General features: G+C 45.7%; 1 protein-coding gene across 1 annotated transcript; it reads left to right on the forward strand.

Moving 5' to 3' along the window:
• The first annotated feature begins 8,063 nt into the window (after window positions 1–8,063).
• Window positions 8,064–10,493, forward strand: LOC125539603 (phenolic glucoside malonyltransferase 1-like). The gene has a single exon (XM_048703095.2). It carries the CDS (start codon window positions 8,879–8,881, stop codon window positions 10,253–10,255), a length of 1,377 nt encoding a protein of 458 aa, XP_048559052.1. The 5' UTR covers window positions 8,064–8,878; the 3' UTR covers window positions 10,256–10,493.
• Window positions 10,494–23,466: the final 12,973 nt, after the last annotated feature.

The following is a 23,466-nucleotide window of genomic DNA, read 5'->3' on the forward strand; positions in this document are numbered from 1 at the left end:
GTCCCTAGGAAGTCCCAAAACAATGGCATGAACCACCTCTACACAAGATTCCCTCATGTTCGTCGGTTATGGTACTTTCAGCCTATAAGTACTTAGACTCGGAGTGAGGAATCGATGCCGGTGAAGACCCTACACAAGGAGTGAGTGAATATTTGGCATGTACCACCCTAAGAGCACTTTTAAACACATGGTATGCCAACTCCTAGCTTTTCGTGCCATCCCGATGCTCCGGAGCCCCTCTATGGCGAAACCCTAGCCCCTCTACAACTTTCACCGAAGCCCAGAGTGGGTACTAATGTGCATCCCACCAATCAGGAAGAATCACACGGATCGTGTGTTTCTTTCTAGCTCTTGCGAGTCGTTGGATCAAGGGTGTGTTTCTTCCTAGCTCATGTGAGTCGTTGGATCGAAACTATCACAATCACTTTGTGAGCCAGGCGACCCTATATATAGCCCACCTCTCGCCTTCCCTGCATAAGTCTTTCAGTTTATCGACTACATACATCTACCAGTTCATCGACTGCATACATCTACCAGTTCATCGACTGAATACAAATCATTCGGATTCGCCATCATACGTTCAACCCTGCATTTGATATGCATATATATGCATCACGAGCCACGGTTGGGCTGTATTATGGCGATACCGATTGGTTTGTTCTAGATCCGACATAAAAGGTTTGATACAACTTCTTTTTTTGTGACATAAGAGCTATCTCTCCTCCTACCTATTTTAGTTACACAACTACCTATTTGTGCCAAATGTTTACTTTTGTTGTTGCTCTTGCATCATAAGCATCCATGTTAACTGGACTTACAAGTAATGCAATTTAACCAAACTATCTTGTGATCTTCGCCAAGAGAGAGGCAGTATGAGCGGTTTATAAGCCGTGAGTGCACAGACAATGACGAAGAGTTGCAATGCTCACCTACATGTTGATTAGCTTCAAGCCTTGCGGAATAGCATAGATTGCACTGAGTTATGTGCAGTGCAGTCTACACTATTCCGAATGCCTTGAAGCATGGTATCATCATATCACCCGCATAGCATGCGCGAAAGAGTAGAGAGGGTCACGGCAAAAACTGGACGCCGGACTTCTTTTGTGTTCAGTATGCAGTATTTAAAGCGACGTCATCAATTTCCAATATGTTCTGACATCATTTGTTGTTTTTCGGTCATTTACCTAATTGTTTAGAGAGCTAAATGACCGTGAAATTGAAAATCACTACAAAATGAATCCTGAAAATGTTGAAACTTGGCATGGTATCATCATATCACCCGCATAGCATGCGCGAAAGAGTAGAGAGGGTCACGGCAAAAACTGGACGCACTTCATCTGTTACATGGTCACTTCAATGTTTTTTAAACTTATTTGAACTCCGGACTTATTTTGTGTTCAGTATCCAGCATTTAAAGCGATGTCATCAATTTCCAACATGTTCTGACATCATTTGTTGTTTTTCGGTCATTTACCTAATTGTTCAGTATGCAACATTCAATTTCCAGAAGAAAATAAATAGAAGAAAATAAATAGAAGAAAATAAATAATGCAGAAAATAAAAAACTATACAAAAAAATTACTCAAAAATAAATAGAAGAAAATAAATAATACAGAAAAGAAAAAACTATATAAATAGAAGAGGTAGCCGTGGCTGGGTTTATAAACCAGTGCGGCTGCCCTTCGCCGGGCGAGGTGGGACTAAACTTTGGGGTGGCAGCGCAAGGCCTTTAGTACCGGTTGGTGGCTCCAACCGGTACTAAAGGCCCCCCCTTTAGTACCGGTTGGATTTCCCGCCGCTTGGCCTGGCGAAAATAGGCCTTTAGTATCGGTTGGAGCCACGAACCGGTACTAAAGGCCCATCCTATATATATAGCACTTACGAAAATTTCAGTTTCATCTCCCCACTTCATCTCCAACCTCTCGCGAGACATCGCCGCGCGCGCCGCTCGATCCCGTCGTCGCCGCCCGTCGCCCGTCGTCCGTCGTCATCGTCGCTGTCCCCGCCGCCGCCCGTCATCGTCATCGTCTCGCGCTGCCGCCCCGAACGCCGCTGCCATCCGTCATCATCGCCGCGGCCGTACGTCTCTCTCGCACCCGCGCCGCGCGCACCGGCCCGTACGTACGCCCCCCTCCCCCCCCCCCCCCCCGCCCCGTATGCCGGCGTCCCCGCTCGTACGTACGGGGCGGCGGCGTACGGGGCGGCACTGCAGTATACACACACATACATACACACACATACACACACACACATTTTTTTACATACACACACACACACACACATTTTCTGTTTTCTGTTTTTTAGAAAAGTTAATTAGATGATCGAATATTAGATTAATGTCGAATGTTAGATGAATTAGATAGAAAAGTTAAATATATATTAATGTCAATTGTTAGAGATGAATATAGCTAGATATTAATTAGGTATATGAGATTTGAACTAGTTGAATAATTAATATAACTAGTTTATTTTTAGTAAGAAAATTGTCGAACTAGTTTATTTAGGTATATGAGATTTGAACTAGTTGAATAATTAATATAACTAGTTTATTTTTAGTAAGAAAATTTAGGTATCTGAGATTTGATGATCTAATTAAAATATTATTTGTTAATGAGTTTTTCTGTTTATTTAATTTTTTATATATTTTTAGTTTATATAAATGTTACATTAATGTCGATGGTAAGATTTTAAATATTTGTCCTTAATTAGTGCATCTTTTGCATACATTATTTTTGAAGCTAAACTTTCATTGCTTAGTATATTAATTACTATACGATGTTCTTCAACAGGGACTTCCGATGATAGTTGTGCCTCAGTGGATCGAGACAAAAGGTTGCATGTCAATGGTTAGCTTACGACCAAGATTTCCTATATTGCACATGAGTGCATTCAGGATTTCTGAAAGTGAAGAATGCTTAATAGTGAAAGATTGGAGCAAAATTGTTAACGATCGCAGAGAAGTACTAGGGGGCAGCAAGGAGAAGCGCAACCCAAGATTAGGAGACAGATTCATCTGCATGCTCCAGTATGATGAATCAGGACAGCTATACATGTTCTATGTTATTCTACCTGAGAGGGAGCAGCAGGATCAGTACCTACTAGTTCATGCTCTTAATTAGTACTTGTCTCATGTCCGTGTCCTGAACTTCGATGTTGGTGATGATTATGTTGAACTTCATGATATCTTTGCTTCTGTTACAAAGTGAATGTTTCCTCTTTAAGCTAGCCAGCGTTGATGATGATTAGATAGCTAGCCGTAATGACTATGATGATTAAATAGTGGTAATTAGACGACTATGATGATTTTTAGCTAGCTAGAGTTTATTTATTTATTAATATGCGATGATGATGATGATGACGACTACAACTCATTATAACGTAAAACAATCCTAAATTAAATTGATAACACAAATTTAATTGAAAAATACAAAATAAAACAAAAACCCACAACCATTTAGTACCGGTTGGTGTTACCAACCGGTACTAAAGGGCTCCCGGCCCCCGGAGCTGGCTCGTGCCACGTGGATCCCCTTTAGCACCGGTTCGTGCTGAACCGATCCTAAAGGGGGGGGGCCTTTAGTGCCGGTTCCTAAACCGGCACTAAAGGGCCTTACGAACCGGTGCTATTGCCCGGTTCTGCACTAGTGTAATCAGATCATACTTTCAACTTCCAGCTTACTTTCTTTCATCTCACTCACTGCAGATCAATGGTTCATTCTTTTATGTGATAAGTCCATGACATGCTTATTTATACCATGTTTACTTGTGCTTCTGTCTAAATTATTCATTGCAACTATACTTATGATGTACGGCTAGCAATCTTTGATGCAGCATCTATGCAGGATGAAGAGCTCATCCATAGTGGTCATGTTTGTGGAGGAATTCATGGCCAGCATCACCAGTAGTGAACAGGCACGCGTTCCGTCCAGCCTGGCAAATGTTTGGCTAGAAACCACTTTTGGACGCCGATAGCATAGTCACTGAGGCGTTGTGCTCTAAATTGACATCGCGTGGTCATCTTTGACGTAACGTCGGATGAAGCCATGAGCGATTGCAAGAGCCATGACTCATTTGGCGTCGTTGTGGTAGCTGCTAGCAAGTGTGTAGGTAAATAATTCAGCCACGACTCTTTCCTTGATAAGTCGAATCTGGTCTGATTGATGAACCCTAAATTCAGCCTATGTTTTTGCATCGCCGTCGGGCTGCCTCTTGACTTGCCGGAGCCGGAGGAGGAGGAGGAGGGAGAGCAGTTGCCGGAGCCGATGGAGGTGACGGATCCGGAGGAGGACGGGGCGAAGTAGCATACTCCGAGGTTTAGCATGGAGGAGGCGGATGCGGAGTTCACTGTCGCCCAAGCTGCGGAGATGGTGGAGCAGCAGACCATCCCGAAGTCCATCCATAATGAGGCTTATGTGGAGGTCAACCAGGAGTTCTCCGGTAGGAGAGGGCGGCGACGGATGCGCTCTTGGCCAAACTCGACGCGGAGATAGAGGAGGAGGCCAGAGCGTAGCAGCCGAAGGAGCCAGAACTACAGCTGCCGCCCATGTATCAGGAGCCGGACACGGAGATAGTCGACATCTCTGACAAGGAGTAGCTAGGTGATCTACGTAGAACGTATGTTTTTTCCTTTGCATGCTTTGTATGGATTTAAGAATCTAGAATGAGGCGTTCAGATGTGGTTGTGATAATTTGAGGAGTGTCTGATCACTGTCCGCGAATGCGCCCTGACGGGTCCCGCGGACGTTTGAGGAGTCATATTTGTCATATGCAGCTGTGGATGCTCCGACCAAACAGAATTTAAGATGAAGAGGTTTATGAGAAGGGTGTTGGCGGGGGTGGGTGACATGCGACTATGTTTTTTTACCGGAGCGAGGAGCTACCGGCAAAGAATACATCACACGTGATTGCTTTGACATTCATGGCCACTGTTCGGCCTTCTTTGGTTCATAGGATAGGGATTTTATAGGAATAGGAAAATCATAGGAAGTGAGATGACATGCATGTCAATTCCTATAGAGAATGAGATGCCATTTGGTTCATAGGATAGGATTTTTTCCATTGAGTCTAGGCTAATGTTTTTTTCCTCCAAAATGTGAAGGATTGATTGCTATCCTACATAGGAATAGGAATCCATTCCTACAAATCAAAGGGCTTCAAAGGAATTTTTCCTTTGCAAATCCTATCCTATAGAATTCCTACAAAAATCCTACAAACCAAAGGAAGCCGCATGTATAAGTAAGCCAATCTTTTTCACACTTCAATACGTGAGAATACAAACCTGCTGTGGACCCTTATGCATGCTACCTCTTGAGCACTGCGTTGGCTTTCTCTTGAAGAGAAAAAGGTGATGCAGTAAAGTAGCGTAAGTATTTCCCTCAGTTTTTGAGAACCAAGGTATCAATCCAGTAGGAGATCACGCTCGAGTCCCACGCACATACACAAACAAAAAGAACCTTGCAACCAACGCGATAAAGGGGTTGTCAATCCCTTCACGGTCACTTACGAGAGTGAGATCTGATAGATATGATAAGATAATATTTTTGATGTTTTTATGATAAAGAGAAATAAAGATGCAAAGTAAAATAAACGGCAATAGAAATAACTAAGTGTTGGAAGATTAATATGATGGAAGATAGACCCGGGGGCCATAGGTTTCACTAGTGGCTTCTCTCAAGAGCATAAGTATTACTGTGGGTAAACGAATTACTGTCGAGCAATTGATAGAAAAGCGAATAATTATGAGAATATTTAGGTATAATCATGTATATAGGCATCACGTCCGCGACAAGTAGACCGAAACGATTCTGCATCTACTACTATAACTCCACACATCAACCGCTATCCAGCATGCATCTAGAGTATTATGTTCATAAGAACAGAGTAATGCTTTAAGTAAGATGACATGATGTAGAGAAATAAACTCATGCAATATGATATAAACCTCATCTTTTTATCCTCGATGGCAACAATACAATACGTGTCGTTTCTCTTTCTGTCACTGGGATCGAGCACCGCAAGATTGAACCCAAAGCTAAGCACGTCTCCCATTGCAAGAAAGATCAATCTAGTAGGCCAAACCAAACTGATAATTAGAAGAGACTTGCAAAGATAAACCAATCATACATAAAAGAATTCAGAGGAGATTCAAATATTGTTCATAGATAAACTTGATCATAAATCCACAATTCATCGGATCTCGACAAACACACCGCAAAAGAATATTACATCGGATAGATCTCCAAGAAGATCGAGGAGAACTTTGTACTGAGATCCAAAGAGAGAGAAGAAGCCATCTAGCTAATAACTATGGACCCGTAGGTCTGAAGTAAACTACTCACACATCACCGGAGAGGCCATGGAGTTGATGCAGAGGCCCTCCGTGATCGATGCCCCCTTCGGCGGAGCTCCGGAAAAGGCCCCAAGATAGGATCTCTTGGGTACAGAAGGTTGCGGCGGTGGAATTATATTTTCGTGGTGCTCCTGGATGTTTGGGGGTACGTGGATATATATAGGAGGAAGAAGTACGCCGATGGAGCAACAAGGGGCCCACGAGGGTGGAGGGCGTGCCCAGAGGGGTAGGCCCCCTGCCTCGTGCCCTCCTCGATCGTTTCTTGACGCCCACTCCAAGTCTCCTGGATCACGTTTGTTGAGAAAATCACGTTCCCGAAGGTTTCATTCTGTTTGGACTCCGTTTGATATTCCTTTTTTGCGAAACCCTAAAATAGGAAAAAAACAACAATTTGGGTTGGGCCTCCGGTTAGTAGGTTAGTCCAAAAAATGATATAAAAGTGTAAAATAAAGCCCATTAACATCCAAAATAGATAATATAATAGCATGGAGCAATAAAAAATTATAGATACGTTGAAGACGTATCAATGCATGCCATGCAGCTTTTGTCAGGAATCTACATGTGGGTAGTAGTACGACGATTGAACATTCACAAGTCTCTCTCCCAAGGAAAGACTAGTATTAAATTTGATAGCCAAAATTTTGGAGATTGCTATATTTTAAACAATAAATTTAATTGCTGATATTTTTATATATCTGAATTGCTCGAGGCAAGACCTTTAAACTAAGATCAAAATTGGATACATTTCGACTAATTTTATTTCACAGATTCCAAATAACATATTTCACTCAACTAAAAAAACTATTTCACATATGTTGAACAAGAGAACTGATTTCACTCAATTTGAAAATATATATTTCACTCATTTCAATAAACGATTTCACTTATATTATTTACAAAAGATAGGTTTCACACATTTTTCAAAACACATTACACTCACTCAATTGAAATAATATATTTCACTCATTTTTGAAAAAACTGATTTCACATTTCCGTTACATTCAAAATACAATTTCACTCAGTTCCAGAAAATGATTTCCCTAAAAATTTAATAAGTTCAATGAAATAACTTTCACATGTCGACAAATGTAAGTTTCACATTTTGTAAACAACAATTTGGCATCTTTTCGCACACCGCAATAATGTATTTTCACACTCAGTTCCACTTATTTTAGAAAACGAATTTCACTCATTTGAAAAAACATATATCACTCAAATTTTAACCATATTTCACTCATTCGAAACAACCAAATTTACTTATTTCAAATGATTTCACTCATTTCAAAAACATATTTCACTAATTTCAATGAAAAGTTACGTTATAATAACACAAAAAATATCCAATTTCACTATGTTCCAAAAAATGATTTCCCTGAAATTCAAATAAGTTTGAAATATGTTTCATAAGTTAAAAAAAACCATTTCATATATTTGAAATGTTCAATTTCACGCATTGAAACAATCAAATTCACATGTTTGAAAGAACACGTTTCACATATTTTCACTCATTGCCAATAACAGATTTCGCCCGGTATATGCGGGAAATTAGACGTAAAATTTAAATGTGTTTGAAATCTGTCCAATATTGATCTTGTTCTAAAGATATTAGTGTCACGAGTTCAAATATGTAAAATATTTCAAAAACGAAATCACTGTTTAAAAGATATAAACGATTGGAAATGTCAAAGAGAAAATAAAAGCCATGAAATTTACAGGATGGGAGATTAGACAAATGGGTCGCTCTCATGCATTTGCAGCACAGAGTGGATGTCTTTTGCATGCATGCATGGGTGGGGCCTACGCATGATTTGACCTAATGGTGGATACGGACATGAAAAGTTGAAATACGCATAGATACAATGATCCTAATGGTGGATACGGACATGAAAAGTTGAAATACGCATAGATACAATGATGTGAGCCACCAAACAACACGAATCTTAAACTACACCAACGGTGGATGCTCGACCGGTACCTCTCCACCGGTAAAAAGAGGTTTGCGGGGTGACATGAGGGGATTCACCCAAACTTGCCTGCTCCCCGCGCGTGCGTCCCTTCGTGCTTCCGCATACGTAGCTTAGTTTAATTGAAATAAAATAAGATCCGGCCCCATCTTCTCAAAATTAGAGAAAAGATGATTAAATTAAAAATGAAAAGGTAAAAAAGAAAACAGCTGTAGAATGAAGTGAAAACATGGATGAAAGCATAGAGAGGGAGCAGGCGCCAGATCCCTGGGTTGGTTCCTCCGTGGCCGTGGGGAAGGGAACCCCAACAACCGAACAAAGCCTTTAATGAGAGAATTAACTGGGAAAAATGAGAGATGTGAGGTTGCAACGGGTGGCTGGTATTGATACGTACAGTAGTAAACCTAGGACGGGAAGGGACGGAACCCGCACATGTCATGTCACACATCCATCCCGTTGTTCTTCTCCAGAAACGCAAAGCTGAACGATTGGATTTCCATTCCCATTTCCTTCCAACTATCCATCTTCTTCCAAGAGAGTCGGCTCCTCCATCGATTCCCCAGCAATGGCACGTGACTCGTCCTCCTCCCGCCTCCGCGTCGTCGACACCGCCGTCGTCACACCGTCCGGCCCGCCGCTGCCGCCGTCCTCCCTCCCGCTCACCTTCCTGGACCTGCAGTGGATCCATTCCCCGCCCGTCGAGCGCATCTTCTTCTACCACATCGGCGCCGCCCATGCCGACCTCGTCGTCTCCAGCCTCAAGGCCTCGCTCTCCACGGCCCTCCGCGCCTTCTTCCCGCTTGCCGGCCGCCTCCGCGCCACCACCGCCAACGGCCGCCCCGACATCTTCTACGAGCCCGGGGACGGCGTCACCTTCACAGTCGCCGAGTACGACGCCGACCTCAGCGACCTCGCATCCGACCATCACCCCAGGCAGGTCGCTGAGCTCGTCCAGCTCGTTCCGCGCCTACGGCACGCCGACGCCGACGGAGGCGCTGCGCTTCTCTCCGTGCAGGCCACCGTGCTGCTGCCGCGGGGTGACCTCGCGCTCGGTGTGACCGTGCATCACGCCGCCTGCGACGGCGCGGGCTCCACCAGCTTCCTCCACACCTGGGCGGCCGCCTGCGCCGGACCGGACAGGCCGCTCCCGCTGGCTCCTGTCATCGACCGGACGCTCATCACTGAACCGGCAGGCCTCTACGAACACTACACGAACAACCTGATGAGCGCCGACGAGATCGAGTTCGTCAAGATGTCGCCGGACCAGCTCCTCGCCACGTTCACTCTGTCCAGGGAGCACCTGCAGGGCGTCAAGGACGCCGTGGCCAGCGAGGCCGCGCGGCGTGGCCAGACGCCGCCAAGGTGCTCGACGCTCGTCGCCGCCTTAGGCTTCGTCTGGTCGTGCTACCGCCGAGCCAAAGCAGAGACCGGTGACGGCGCTGCGGATCCCGAATCACCAACATACTTCATCGTCGCCGTGGACTACCGGCAGTTGATGAAGCCGCCTGTGCCGGCAACGTACCTGGGCAACTGCATCGGCCCGGCCATCGGCGCAGCGGCCAAGGGGGAGCTCGCCTCGGCCGGCGCCGATGGGCTCTTCACGGCGTGCGCGGCGATAGCGGCGGGCATCGAGAAGGCGGTGGCGTCTCCAGAGTGGGAGACGATGGTGGAGCGCGTCAAGGAGGCGGGGGCGCGCGGCGTGCTGTCCGTGGCCGGGTCGCCAAGGCTCCGTGTGTACGACGTCGACTTCGGGTTCGGCCCCCCGGCGAAGGTGGAGATCGTGTCCGTGGCGAGGACCGGTGCCATGGCGGTGGCGGAGAGTCGCGGAGGAGGCATGGAGGTGGGCATGTCGCTGCCGCCGGCAGGCATGGCGACGTTCCGGAGGTGCTTCGCCGATGCCGTCGCGTGGCTCTCGTCGTCGCGCAGCACGGACACTCGTTGATGGATTGCCAAGTTACTGTCAGTGAGTCACCATCCATGCCATACCTAGCTCCTGGTCTGAGTGTGTCGAAGTGATCGTGTGTTGTGCTTTGATTGAGCGAGTGACTACCGAAAATGGCCTTGTTGAATGGTTGTTGACAAAAGCGGCCAGCGTGCCGTGTCGTATGGGGATTTTATCCTGTCGTGTCATATGTATATGGGTGGTCTAAAAAAATAAATGATTTTCTATTTTTTGTTTAGCACTATAATAAATTCATTATATTGGGCAAAGAAAAGAAAAGGAGAATCCAGAGGACTGACAACTTTGCTAGTAAGTCACATATGGTTTAATCTTTCTGATCTACGATTTTTTTGCATTTGTCATGATTGCTGCTTTGGTGCGTTGGTTTTATGGGGTCTTAGCATGACGACATTTCGACTGTCTACTCTAATAAAGTTTGTTCGGCTCCAGTAAAGGAGGGGCGATGGCGGTGCACGCCTTCGGCTCGCTCCAATGCTTATAGTCATCACTAGATTGTCCATAAACCTAGTTATAAATTTTTATTACCTCTAGTGTTTTTTATACTGTTATGACTGAAGATGAATAAATCGAAAATTTCTCAAAAAAAGTCATATGTACACGCACATGGGTAAGAGCGTTATTCTCAACCACAAATACGGACTGATATGTTGCTATATCACACAAACTACCTACTCAGCAAAAAGCCTTCAGCTACGTCTTCACTTGCACGGGCTTGGCTCGTCCTATGGTAGAGCCCAGCCAACAAACAAGAGTCTACTCCTTCGAGACGGCGGCGAGTCTCTAAAAATGGAATAAGATTTTTCTTATCTAGCCTTTGTCTCGACAGTGCTTCTAGTATCGTCGGAGAGTATGTGGAGGTGTGTGTTCGACGAATCTCGCAGGATTCAGCCGGTGGTTTTCCTTTGGTGGATTTGCTCATATTCGGTCTTTGTTCGTCTACGTTCATGTGTCTTCAAGTTGGATCCTTCCGATTTACGCGTCTAGATCTTAACACGACGACTTCCCGACTATCTACTGCAACAAGTTTTGACCAACTCTGACGAAGGAGGGGCCATGATAGTGGGGCGCCTTCGGGTCGCCTCAGTGCTTGTAGTTGTTACTCGCTGGTCTACGGATCAAGATGTAATTTTTTATTATTTCTAGTGTTGATTGTACTGTAATGATTGAAGATGAATAAATTGGAAGGTGTTCTCAAAAAAAATGTCTTTGGTTGTAGAAAATAAGTAATGAAAACATATTACACTACATGGCATTGTTTGGAGGCCTAGCAATGGTGCAACCATTTAGTATTCAGAAATGTTAAAAATCTGAAGTTGGATTGTCAGGCATGGGAAATCGAATGTTTTTCTAGCAATTTATATTGGCACGGGGATCGCAGATTTAGTTTGCAAGCACGACAACTTCATGGCAAAAAAATGAACTGACGCAAATTTGTCATGTTTGTCAACTAAACTTTTAATCCTTGGGTGCCATGAAAACACCTGGTTTGCCATGCATAAAAGTCTGACGTTCGCTGGATATTTGCGTCCTTAATATTTGGTCAGATCAGTGGATTCCACCTTCGCATGAAAGGAAATTATGACTCCACCCTGGTCAGCAAAATAGCAAATGGAAGCCGAGCTCCATGGAGGTCAAATTTGAAAATTCCAAACAAACTTTTCAGTTTTGAAATACATTAATGTACATGTGTATAAGTTTTCATGTTGAAATACGTTAAAATGAAGGCTACAATTTAAAAAACAAGTATGTGGCTTTTTAGCACATGTATTGTTTATTCTAAAAGTTAATTATTTTGTTTTTGTGTATCTTGCATTCAAGGTATTTCACCATGAAGGTTTACATGCTAAGGCTCATGTATTCACCTGGAGGGCTTTGAATGGCATCATTCCTTGTTATTCTACTCTTGCAGAGCGCACCATATTGACAAACATGCGGTTTGTCCCGTATAATCATAAGTATATATGAGTCAATGGTTTTGTAATACTCCCTTCATTTTTATATACAAGGTCACCTCAATTTTTTTTCATCTAACTTTGATCATTAATTTTACCAACAAAATGTGAGTTATATGCACATTTCAAAGAACTTTCCAGTGACATTTTTTTGACATAGTATAACCCACATTTGTTCACCAAAATTATAAGTCAAAATTTGACAAGAAAAATGAAGTGGCCTTGTATTCAACAACTGAGGGGGTACATAAGCTTAGGCTCTGTCCACATGACAACACTCAAGCAATAAGACTCAACACAAAAGTATTATGACCTTAACAACTTGCTCATATTCATGCCATCTGTGAGAAAACGATTTAATCCACATAAGAGACAGGTCGCCCTTAGCAGAATTAAGCATTGGACCACTTGTTGTGTTCTTTTACTTTCATTGTTCTTTTAGTACTTGTAACTGTTCAATCCGTCCAAACACACAACCACCACACTTTAATCTTTTGCAATAATTTCTAGTTAACTTCTACGAATCAATTATTTTTACTTCTCATTGGGATCAATGACTCTACTTATAGAAAATATGTACAATTGACCTCCTACTGAGCTACATCAAAATGACTGGGCGGGCCAGCTTGAAGAAAGCCCAACGTTTTTTTCCTCCATAGCCCATTTCTGCCAAAAGACCCATTGGTTTGCAGCCAAACTGGGCGGGCCACAGCCCAGTTTTGCTTGCACTAAGCTCCGCCAGTGCTCCTACATTTGTGGGTATCAGTGCTAATGCTAAAGTATAGTTCAATAACTTGTCACCTAGAAGCATTATAGTAGTCTTGAAAAACCTGCTAATGTGTACTTATCTAAGTATACACCTATGAAAAAGTTAATGCTATTATCAGGGAATAATTTTTCTCAATAAAAGGATGAGAGCTTTCCATTAGCTCGATGAGTTAATTAGAAAAACTCGACGTGATCTGCAAAAATTTCTGTGTGGTCTATAGGCTACTCATGGCATAAAAAGCGGACCCCTTCTATTACGTCACCGGCCCCCTTATATGGCAATGGTATGGTGATCCCTAGTCGATAAATAAGACATACATGGGGAGTCTACTCCCTCCGTCCTTCAAAAAGTGTACTTCCAACTTTTTTGGAAAATCAAACTTTTTTATGTTTGACTGTATTTATACAATAATACACCAATATTTATGTCGTCAAATTAGTAGCATTCGATTCATGATATAATACTAGTACATATGCCCGTGCGTTGCAACGGGCTCCTGTTGTAACACCCCCAAAGGGTGTGGCAGCCTCGATGAGCGTGTGACCCCTCCCTCCTACCGCTCTACCCAACAATTCAACCTAGGGGAATGCAACATCCAAACGATGCCACTCAGCAATGAGGAGACCGTGTCTTCCTGTTACAACCTCCATCTATCATAACAACCACCTGATGCCGCGGCATGGCGTCATCTAAATTGTGCCAACCAAAATCGTCTTTTTTTGCATAATGGTCAAAAAGGCATGATTTAGGAACGTAATCCCGAAACATGAGCTCACAAGTGGACCTAAAGAGAACATATGAACAAACCCGAAGAAACTTCAATGCTAGTCCCTTACAAAGTTGAAAGAACTACTGGATATGTAAAGCTTGAGAAATACAACTAATATATGAGTAACACAAAAAGATGAACATTATTAGAAGTAAGGCAGAATATAGCATTGAAAGGATTGAAGAAATATGATAAAATATACTGTTCCCCAACCTGGATGCAATAACCATCAATTTGACAAATATAGACCCAACCTTGAGCATTGTATCAAAGAAATAACTCATAGTGTTCCAATAAAGGAATTTTTTCCACCGATAATATGCACCTATAAATTGATTGGTGTTCATCATAAAACATGTTCCTATGTTAGCATGTCTGCATGAATCTCTATTAGCATGCTTGTATGCACCTCTGTTAGCATGCACAAATCATTGAATTAGGGTTTGAACTTTAATTTTTCTAAAGAACCTGACATGACTTCTCAGACATCTTCTTAATTAAGCTACAATCTACCGTGATCAAATTTGGATCTTGATTAATTATTAGACTAAAGCGAGTTATCTGCTTTGTTTCAATGACAAAATATATGACGGTGTTTTCCTAAAGGAGTATATGTCAGGCAAGCTATTATCTTAACAAACGAGGGTAAAATTAAAAATCTCCTATAACTCAATTCTAAATTCCATCACATTTTTTAGTTACTTCTCTAAGTACTAACTAATACTACTACTCATATATTAACTTGTTCTCTCCTGAAAAAAAGGTGGTTGTTGCAAAATCAGAATAAATAACCGTAGATTGTAAATGGCATAACTTTCCCTGCCCTCATATTCTATCTGCAGGCACAAAACACAAAATATCTTGTGAGTTACATGCCACATGTATTGTAAAGAAGCCTAGTTTAAGTTGAATATGTGAGTCGCGGCTTCTAAGCCCCCGCCAGATCTAAAATGGAGATGCATATACATAGAAATCCTTCACAGATCGGTGTATGGCAGGGCACATGTTACCTTGTTCATACTGTCCATGCTCCAATTATATTCACCAGATCTTGTAGCACATTGGACAAATAGTGCAATATAACAATTCAATTTGCATGTATACTGAAGCAAAGCATGCACATTGAGTGTTGTACGGAGGAGCAGCGGGAGGCTTTCAGTAAACCAACGGAAGAAATTCTTGATTTTTATACCCTAGTCACAACCTGGGTCTTAACAACACAGAAAAAGCCCAACTTTATCTGCTTTACTGCTATCGAGAAAAGCAAGAACATGAGTTGCGCTTATATCAAACTAAACTGTACCTCTGTTATATGGAGTATTTTAACTACCAAACTGTATTGCTAAGTTTAATTTTGTTCCAAACAGTGTGCCAATTCACATGGACCAAGCTTATGTGTGATACTTCCAACCCACAAACTAAACTGATTCCTTAGTTCAGATCATACTTTTATGTAGGAAAAAGCTAGCGTTGCTCCTAGGAATCCTAACCGATGTTGCTTTGGTTTTACAATTCCATTGCTTCTAACTTCCAAATCAAACTGTTGTCACAGACATGTTTGCTATGTAGATGTAGCCTAAAAAAACACTATATTTACTTTCTCAAATAGAATTGCATTTCCTAGTTGTCAAAATAGGAGCAGCAACTTTCATGCCAACATGATGTCCTCCTGATAGCATCACATATAAAAGAACAGGGCACCAAAGCAGAGTAAGTTTTGTTTGAACTCTTATGTTTGTAAATACACAACACCATGATGGTGTCTCTGTAGGCCTCTCGTTTGCACAAAAAAATTGAGGTCCAGATGTGTCGGGGATATACCCCGCGGTATGACCCGGCCGGGCTTGGCGTTTTCATTGGTAACCCGCCGGAGTGGCGACTCACGGATGACCCTAACGGCGGGTCAGATAGAAGACTAGGCCCAAGGCCCAAAAGGCCGACTCATGTTATGGTGGGCCGGTTTATGAGGAAAGGCATAAGGAGTTTTTCCTTAAGGGGCAGTCTAGGATTCCACTTGTAATAGACTAGTCCTAATCCTAATATAACTCCACATGTAACCTGCCCCTTCAACTTATATAAGGAGGGGCAGGGCTCCCCAAAGAGGGACAAGCAACAAGAAACAATATCTAGGGCTAGACACAAAGGGGAGCCGACTTATGCGGCGACTCCCTCATGAGCATAATGAGACCTAGTCACAAACAACATGTAGGGCTATTCCGGATGATGTTTCTCGGGGCCCGAAGCTGTCTAAATCCTCGTCTTGTGTGATGATCCGCCTCATGTCTCTCGTCCCGACCAACCCCTCACGACTAAGTCCTTACACTAGGACATCTGTCGTGACAATTCCACGACAAGATGCTTATTTCACTCCTTTCTTGACCTCAATTAGACTTCTTTTATCCAAAGTTAGGAGCATACATATATGATAGGACCCTGTAGCAATCCGGTGAGAGGTTACCACCTGCTTAGTGGTGCTGTCAAGATGGTGAACGAAGATGTCGCCGGGATGCAGACCTGATAGAATAATCTGTGGCGAAGTCAAGATCACCCCCCCAAATACGACTCTGATAAACAAATGTGAGAGTGCTGCTATATTTTGTACCTGCAAGTAGCTGGTGTGTCTCTGGCGAAAGGATGCAGACAAAGAGTTTGGATGGGGGGTGTCGAGCAGCGAAAACCACCAAAGCGTGGCACCAGGGAAGGAGCTAAACATATGAATTTTAGATCGTTACCTTGAATTAATGTCATAAACATATTTTTGATTGAATGGTACTGTCGTAAACCTATCGAAATTTAAGAAAGACTACCACGATGTGTTAGCTTTATCTGAGAGGACTAACAGAGACCGAGCACATCCTTTGATCTCCCTGCAAAGGACCAACACACGGATATGTTTTTCCCCAATTCCCATGCTCCATCTCCAGCTTGCTCTCTACCAATTAGTGAGGATTGACTTTGCTACTAGAACAGAAATCCCTTCTCTTTCCTGCAGCTATTCCTCTCCTTTTTGCCTATCACATAGCGATAAATCCCTTGATTTCACTCTCTAGCTTTGGGGTTGTAGAGGCATGCGTGGGCGGGGCTTGGTCCTGCTTGGGGAGGGGATTTTGCCGGGGGAGTGAGGGCCAGCTGGTGGCGGAGGTGGCAAGGTGATGCAGCCGGAGGGCGCTCGCTGGCTGGATCCCACGGCCTCGATCCGTTTCTTCGGTTGGGAAGCAACTCGTCATCAGCAGGGCTGGAAAAGGCATGAAAACTTGGTGCGTGCTCGCCATCCACGACGAACGGATCCAGAAGGAGGCCATCGCCAGGTGAAGCACAACGGCTCGGCGTTGCGCGAGATGAGGCGGATCCTGCCGATCTCATCTGGATTTGGCGGACGCGAACCGAGGGCGGGCACCGCGGAGCGGAGGGATGGGTGCGAGGCGGCGCAGGGAAGCGTTCTCGTGCGGGGGGTGGGGCGGGGCAGGGTAGGGCGAGTCACAAAATTTAGTATTATCTCGAATATATTTTAAATTCAAGCTGAAAGTGTAAATTTACAGAAAGAAAGCGTATTATAATGGTGAATCTAATAAGTCAATCCATACTTTATTATTAGGGATAGATATTTTCATCATATACCTATTTGGTTTCACAAACATTGATATATTTTTGCACAAACTCGGTCAAACTTTCAAATAGTTTGACTCTCCAATAAAGTTGAAAGTACACTCTTTCAAAGACGAAGGGAGTAGACCGGTGTTAGATTACAACACATTTACCCTTTTCCTACATGACATATAGGGATTCCTTACATGTCACATCGTAAGCTCTTCTCTAGTCCACATGGGTTCCTTGGCCCGCACCCAAGCCTATAGGGGTCCGACTATATGATATTCACAACGTCGAGCCTTGAGTGACTTGACTTATCATCAAAAGGATGGATTTCATAACTCACGGGAAAATTCAACTATTGCTTCGACTATGCAACCAGCCCGGTGCCTCTAGGTTTTGTCCAGGTGTCAGGATTTCCATGTTCAACCGTGATCAATTTCAGGCCACACAGAGAGTTCTTAGAGCATCTTCAGCCGCGCCCCCAACAGGCTCTTTCCAGGCGTTTTTGCCGCTCCGGCGCCAAAAAAAGGCCCAGTCGCGCCCCCGGAAGCCCGTTTTCCGCCGGCTCGGACCAAAACTGGTGCCTGCAGACCCAGGCCGAACCCGGCGCCCTGGGGGGCGCTTGGGGAGCTGGCACAAGCGAAAAAGGCGCGTGGGTCCGCCCTGGCGGCGTCCCGAGGGCCTTTTCCCGCCGTTTCTTGACGCTTTTCCCTCGCATCCTTCCCGCTCGCCTTCCTCCCGCCATTCCCTCCCTTTCTCCCGCCAAACACCCTCCCGCTCGCCTTCCAGACGCCGCCATGCCGCCGAAGAAGTACGCCATGCCGCGCGCGGCGGTAACCACGACTGGCACCGTAGCCCAGCCGAAGCAGAGGAAGCCGAGGGCGCCGCCATTGAAGCCACCGGGCATGTCGAACGCCGAGTGGAGGGTGGAAGTTCAGCGATGCGACGCAGTCACCGCCGACCGGCGGAACAGGGCCATCGCCAAGAAGGCCCGCGACAACGCGGCGCGCGCGGCGGCGTCCTCCTCGTCGGTCGACCACGCGGGGATGATGAATCCACCCGTCGTCAGCCACGCCCAATACGTGCCCTGGGGACAGCAAGGCGTCGGATCTCCATGGGGATCGTCGTCGCTCGGCTACGCCGACGGCGACGCGCACGGTGGGTTCAACCCAAACGTGACCTTCCCCCATGGCCACCCCGTGACGTGCACACCCTCTCCCGCCTTCGTCGGTGTGCAGTACCCTCCATACAACTACTCGCCGCCCGCCTACGTGTCCACACCGACGCCCCATCTCCGCTGTGGACCGCTGCCCTTCTCGCACCTCGGCGACGCCGACGACACAGGAGCCGACATGGACGACATCATCGCGACAGGATTGACCGCGGCCGCCGCGTCTCCCGGGTTCGCCAGCCTGGACGAGGTAGTGGATCTCAGCGACGACATGGAGGCCGAGCTCGGCTACGTCTACGGCGAGGACGCGCACGAAGCGCAGGAACCCGAGGAGGAGGAGGAGGACGAGGACGAGGAGCCAGCTCCTGATCCAATGAAGGGGCGCCAAAAGAAGAAGCGGGCGGCTAGGACAGGCGAAGCGCGCATCAAGTGGACGTCCAAGGAGGAGGAATGCCTCGCCGAAGCATGGAAAGTCGTCTGCCTCGACCTGACCACCGGCACGAAGCAGAGCTTCGAGACGTACTGGGACCGCATCAAGGCCGAGTTCGACGAGCGGAAGCTCGTCGACCCCTACTTCAAAGGCGTCTACATGCAGCGCGGCTCCAAGGCGATGGAGAACCATTGGGGGCGTATCCAGGGGGCGTGCAACAAATGGCATGGAATCATCGAGGAGGTCGCGGCTCGCTCGGAGAGCGGCGCCAGCGTTGAGGATCAGGTACGCACGCCGTTCACCCACATCTCTTCGTCGTCTACGCCCGCCGCCCGCCAACTGTTTGTTCCTCCACGCAATTGCTGCGCATGTTCACCATGTATCGGCGCGACAACCTCGACGCCGACTTCAAGTTCCTCCACGTCTACAAGCGCATTGACAAGTGCGATAAGTGGGCGGAAGTCCGACATACCCTCGACAAGGCTAAGGAGACATACAAGCCGGATGCGACGACTCCAGGCGCGTCAGAGGGGCGGCCGGACGGCCACAAGTTGGCAAAGAAGGCGAAAAACGCCGTCGCAGCAACCGCGCGAGTGCAGGAGTCCATCGAGCATTGCCTCGCCGACGCCCAGGCCCGGGCCGTCCTACGTGAAGAGAAGACCGAGACGCGGTGGTCGTCGCTGATGATGAACAGCGCCATCAAGCTCGACCTGCTCCGGACCAACGTCGACCTGCTCCGGACGAACGTCGCCACGAAGAAGAGGAACACCGACATGGCTTTTCTGATGGGTGGGGCGGACATGCTCCAGAGCAACGACGAGCAGCTCAGGGCGTGGTACATGGCGGAGCGCGGCCTCATCCTGAACCAGATGCAGACGGCAACGCCGACGACACCGACGACGCCAGCTCCCGCGCCCACGGCGCACGGATGCCAAGCCCGAATGACGCCTCTACATCGCCGCCCAGCAGTACGGAAGCCGTGCCGACACAGCCCAGCACCGAAGCAGCTCCGACACCGCCGAGCCCGCGCACGCCGACTCCGCCAACGCCTGGAGCCGACCCCGCCGAGTGATTCATTGCGCACGCGAACTAGCGGCGTGCGGCGCTCTGTTTTTTGTAACGCTAGACTACGTCCGATCGCCGGATTTGTGGCGTCTTTTGTGAGCGGGAACGACCTAGTTCAAATTTCCCGCATCCTGGGGCCGGCGCTTGGGGGCGTGACTGAGAGCTAGGTCGCCCCCAGGGGCCGAACTAGCGCCGGCACGCCCCCAGGCCGCTCTATTTAGGCGCCCTGGGGGGCCGAACGGCTGGAGATGCCCTTAGGGTCGAATACTCAGCCTAAACTTCAAGGGCAATCCGGGAGTCAGTTGTCCAGGACTATTTGGGAAGAAATCTGGACCCAACAAAGAGAAATATGGTTCGGAGCTCTTCCTAGAGCCTTAGGGCCAATCCAACCTTGAGAGAGACGGTGATGGCTAGGCTTCAGTGTTATATTTTCTTAGTTGAACCTGTCAAGGTCATATGTGTATCATAGGGTGTATATGTATAAATGATCCCACCTTTCCTCGCCTTCATTTCAACCCTCTTAAATTGCGCCTTTCCTATGACTCAAATAAATGAGAAATCAGCGAACCAACATGTGGTTGAGATAGTTAGGTGGACAATGGTATCCCCAACCCATCAGGGTTCAAATCCTAGTGCTCGCATTATTCCTGGATTTATTTCAGGATTTCCAGCGATGCGCTTTTAGTGGGAGGAGACGTTCCCGTCGACAACGAGACGCCAACGGTGACTTCGTAAATCTCAAGATGATATGCCGGCTCAGTCTCAGGTGAGTGTATGCGCGTGTATACGAGCGCTTGCGTCTGTACTGATGCTAAAAAAGGAATGAGAAATCACAAAAAATTAAGCGGACACTTCTTTTCTTTTTTACTTGGGGGAGTCTCCAACCCTCTTTCTTTTCAACACCTAAGGACTATTCATACGTTGAACACTAGTTAAACTATTAGTTCCACTAATCACCTATCATTAGTGACATAACACAACTAGGGGCTTTTCCGGTGGTGCATCTAGCATCATCGGTGGGCGTGTGGAGGTGTGTCTCCGACGGATCTATCTTTGGTGGATCTGATCGGATTTGATTGTCGTTCATCTATGTTCATCTGTTTTCAGGTTGGATCCTTCCGATCTACGCTACACTTCATCAGCGGCGGTTGTTGTTCTGGTGCGCTGGTCCTATGAGGCCTTAGCACGACGACTTTTCGACTGTCTACTACAACAAGTTTTGCCCAGCTCCAACGAGGGAGGGGCGATGACGACGGCGCGCCTTCGGCTCGCTTTAGTGCTTGTAATCGTCGCTAGGTGGTCTACGAATCTGGATGTAATTTTTATTATTTCTGATATTCATTGTACTGCCATGATTGAAGATGAATAGATCAGAAGTTTTCTCTAAAAAACACAACTAGGGGCTAACATGTCCTGCAACTCCATGCCCCAGCTCACTCCTTAAACCACGTCCATTGGGTTCTGCTCCATTTATATTATCATTATTCATAAAAAAATTAAAACAACTAATTAAGATTAAATATAACACTATGTAAGTGCATCTAGTGCCCCTTAGTGATTTTGGTGTATTGAAGACTTATAGGTTAAGGGACTAATGCGTTTGTGAGTGTACACATGTCTATAAGTCTATGAGGAGTTTGATATTTACAGGAAAAGTCGACCCCTAAAAATGAATATCTTTGACTGAAGATTTTGGTATTTCTGAAGACTTTCATGAAGACTTTGAAAGTGAAGAAAATGGTGTGACCGTGAAGACTTGGTATTCATTCGAGGAATATGAAGCGTGAAGACTTTTGTTTTCTTAGTTTCATTTTCTCTTTCTTGAGTCATAGGAAACACCGTACTGTTAAAGGGGGTCGAGGAAATACTAAGGAAAAATTTCCATGTGATGCTCAACTCAAAATCCTACACCTACCAATACCTTTGAGTGAAGCCATTGGAAATCTCATATAGTTCATTCAATTTCTTCAGTGACAGAGATGGAGTTCTTCTGGTCTCTGAGGAATTTGTCCTGACCGAGGAGTTAGGAATTCGCCAGTGCGGATTCCCTACACAGTGAGGAACATGATAGCCCTGAGGTTTTTGCTACTCAAAATTCCGACCGTTGCTGTGCTATGCGCCAGCTGTCCCAAAATATCTATCCACCTAACGGTCATATCATTGAAGGGCATTTATGTCTTATCATGTCGGGCTGCTCCCTAGGCTATAAATAGCCGCCCCCTACAACCACTAGTTGGTTGGCTGCTCCGAGAGAAACTGACACTTGTCATTTGAGAGCAACCCATCCTCTGAGGACTTTGAGCGAAAATCATCAAGTGAGGAAAAACCCAAAACCCAAACACCTACAAACCCCAAGTGATTGAGCATCACTGAAGAGATTGATCCTAAGTGGATCCGACGCTTGTTACCTTTTAAGACCATGCTTCTTCCAGACGGTTAGGCGTCATGGTCTAGAGCATCCAAGAGGAATTGTGGATCGCCGAGTGACCGAGTTTGTGAAGGTTTGGAAGTCGCCTGAAGACTTACCACGAGTGATTGGACGAGGTCTGTGTGACCTTAGTTCAAGGAGAATACGGTGAGGACTGGGTGTCTTGGACTAAGTGTCCTTGACTGGGTGTCCGGGACTGTGTGTCCTCGAGTTTAAATACCCAGCCGCTCCAACCAGACGTACAACTGAGACAGCAGTTGGAACTGGTCTACCAAATCATTGTCTTCACCAAGCTTACTGGTTCTATTCCCTCAACTCTTCCATTTCCTCATAACTGTGTTGTGTGTTTGTTCATATCTATGTTTGAAGACTTTGACTGAAGACTTTCTCAATTTCCTCAGTTCAATTTCTTCAGTCTGTTTGTCTTCATCCTGTGTTATCCTATGATTATGCTTCCTGTACTCTGTGCCTGTCTTCATTTCATCATGATGACTATGCTTGTATTCTGTTATGTTTACTTTTGAGTACTTATTCCGCTGCTAGTAGTTCTTCGCTAAGGAATTTCCTCACCGGCAAATTCCTCAGTGAAGAATTTCATAAAAATCGCCTATTCACCCTCCTCTAGTCGATATAACGCACTTTCAATTGGTATCAAAGCAAGGTACTCCCTTGTTCTGTGTGATTTTGGTTTAACCGCCTGGAGTTTTAGTTATGTCGACCGCAGGTATGATCAAGGTTTCTGCTGGGTGTCCTACCTTCGATGGGACGGACTACCCCTAATGGAAGAATAAGATGCGAATGCATCTTGAAGCAATTGATAACGATCTCTGGTATGTTGTGGAAAATGGTGTTCCCTCAGTCACACCTTCCCTGAATGCTGCTGATGTGAAGAGATTCAAGCAACTCGACTCTCAAGCGAAGAATATCATATGTGGCGATCTGAGCAAAGGACAGTATGGCAGAGTGAGCGCTTTGGAGATAGCTAAGCTTATCTGGGACAGGTTGTCCAAAGTAA

Source organism: Triticum urartu, chromosome 2A (assembly GCF_056163025.1).
Source record: "Triticum urartu cultivar PI428250 chromosome 2A, HENAU_Tu73, whole genome shotgun sequence".
NCBI lineage: Eukaryota > Viridiplantae > Streptophyta > Magnoliopsida > Poales > Poaceae > Triticum > Triticum urartu.

Excerpts from the sequence above, each read along its gene's own strand:
- LOC125539603 (XM_048703095.2), top strand. The coding sequence starts at position 8,879 with ATGGCACGTGACTCGTCCTCCTCCCGCCTCCGCGTCGTCGACACCGCC.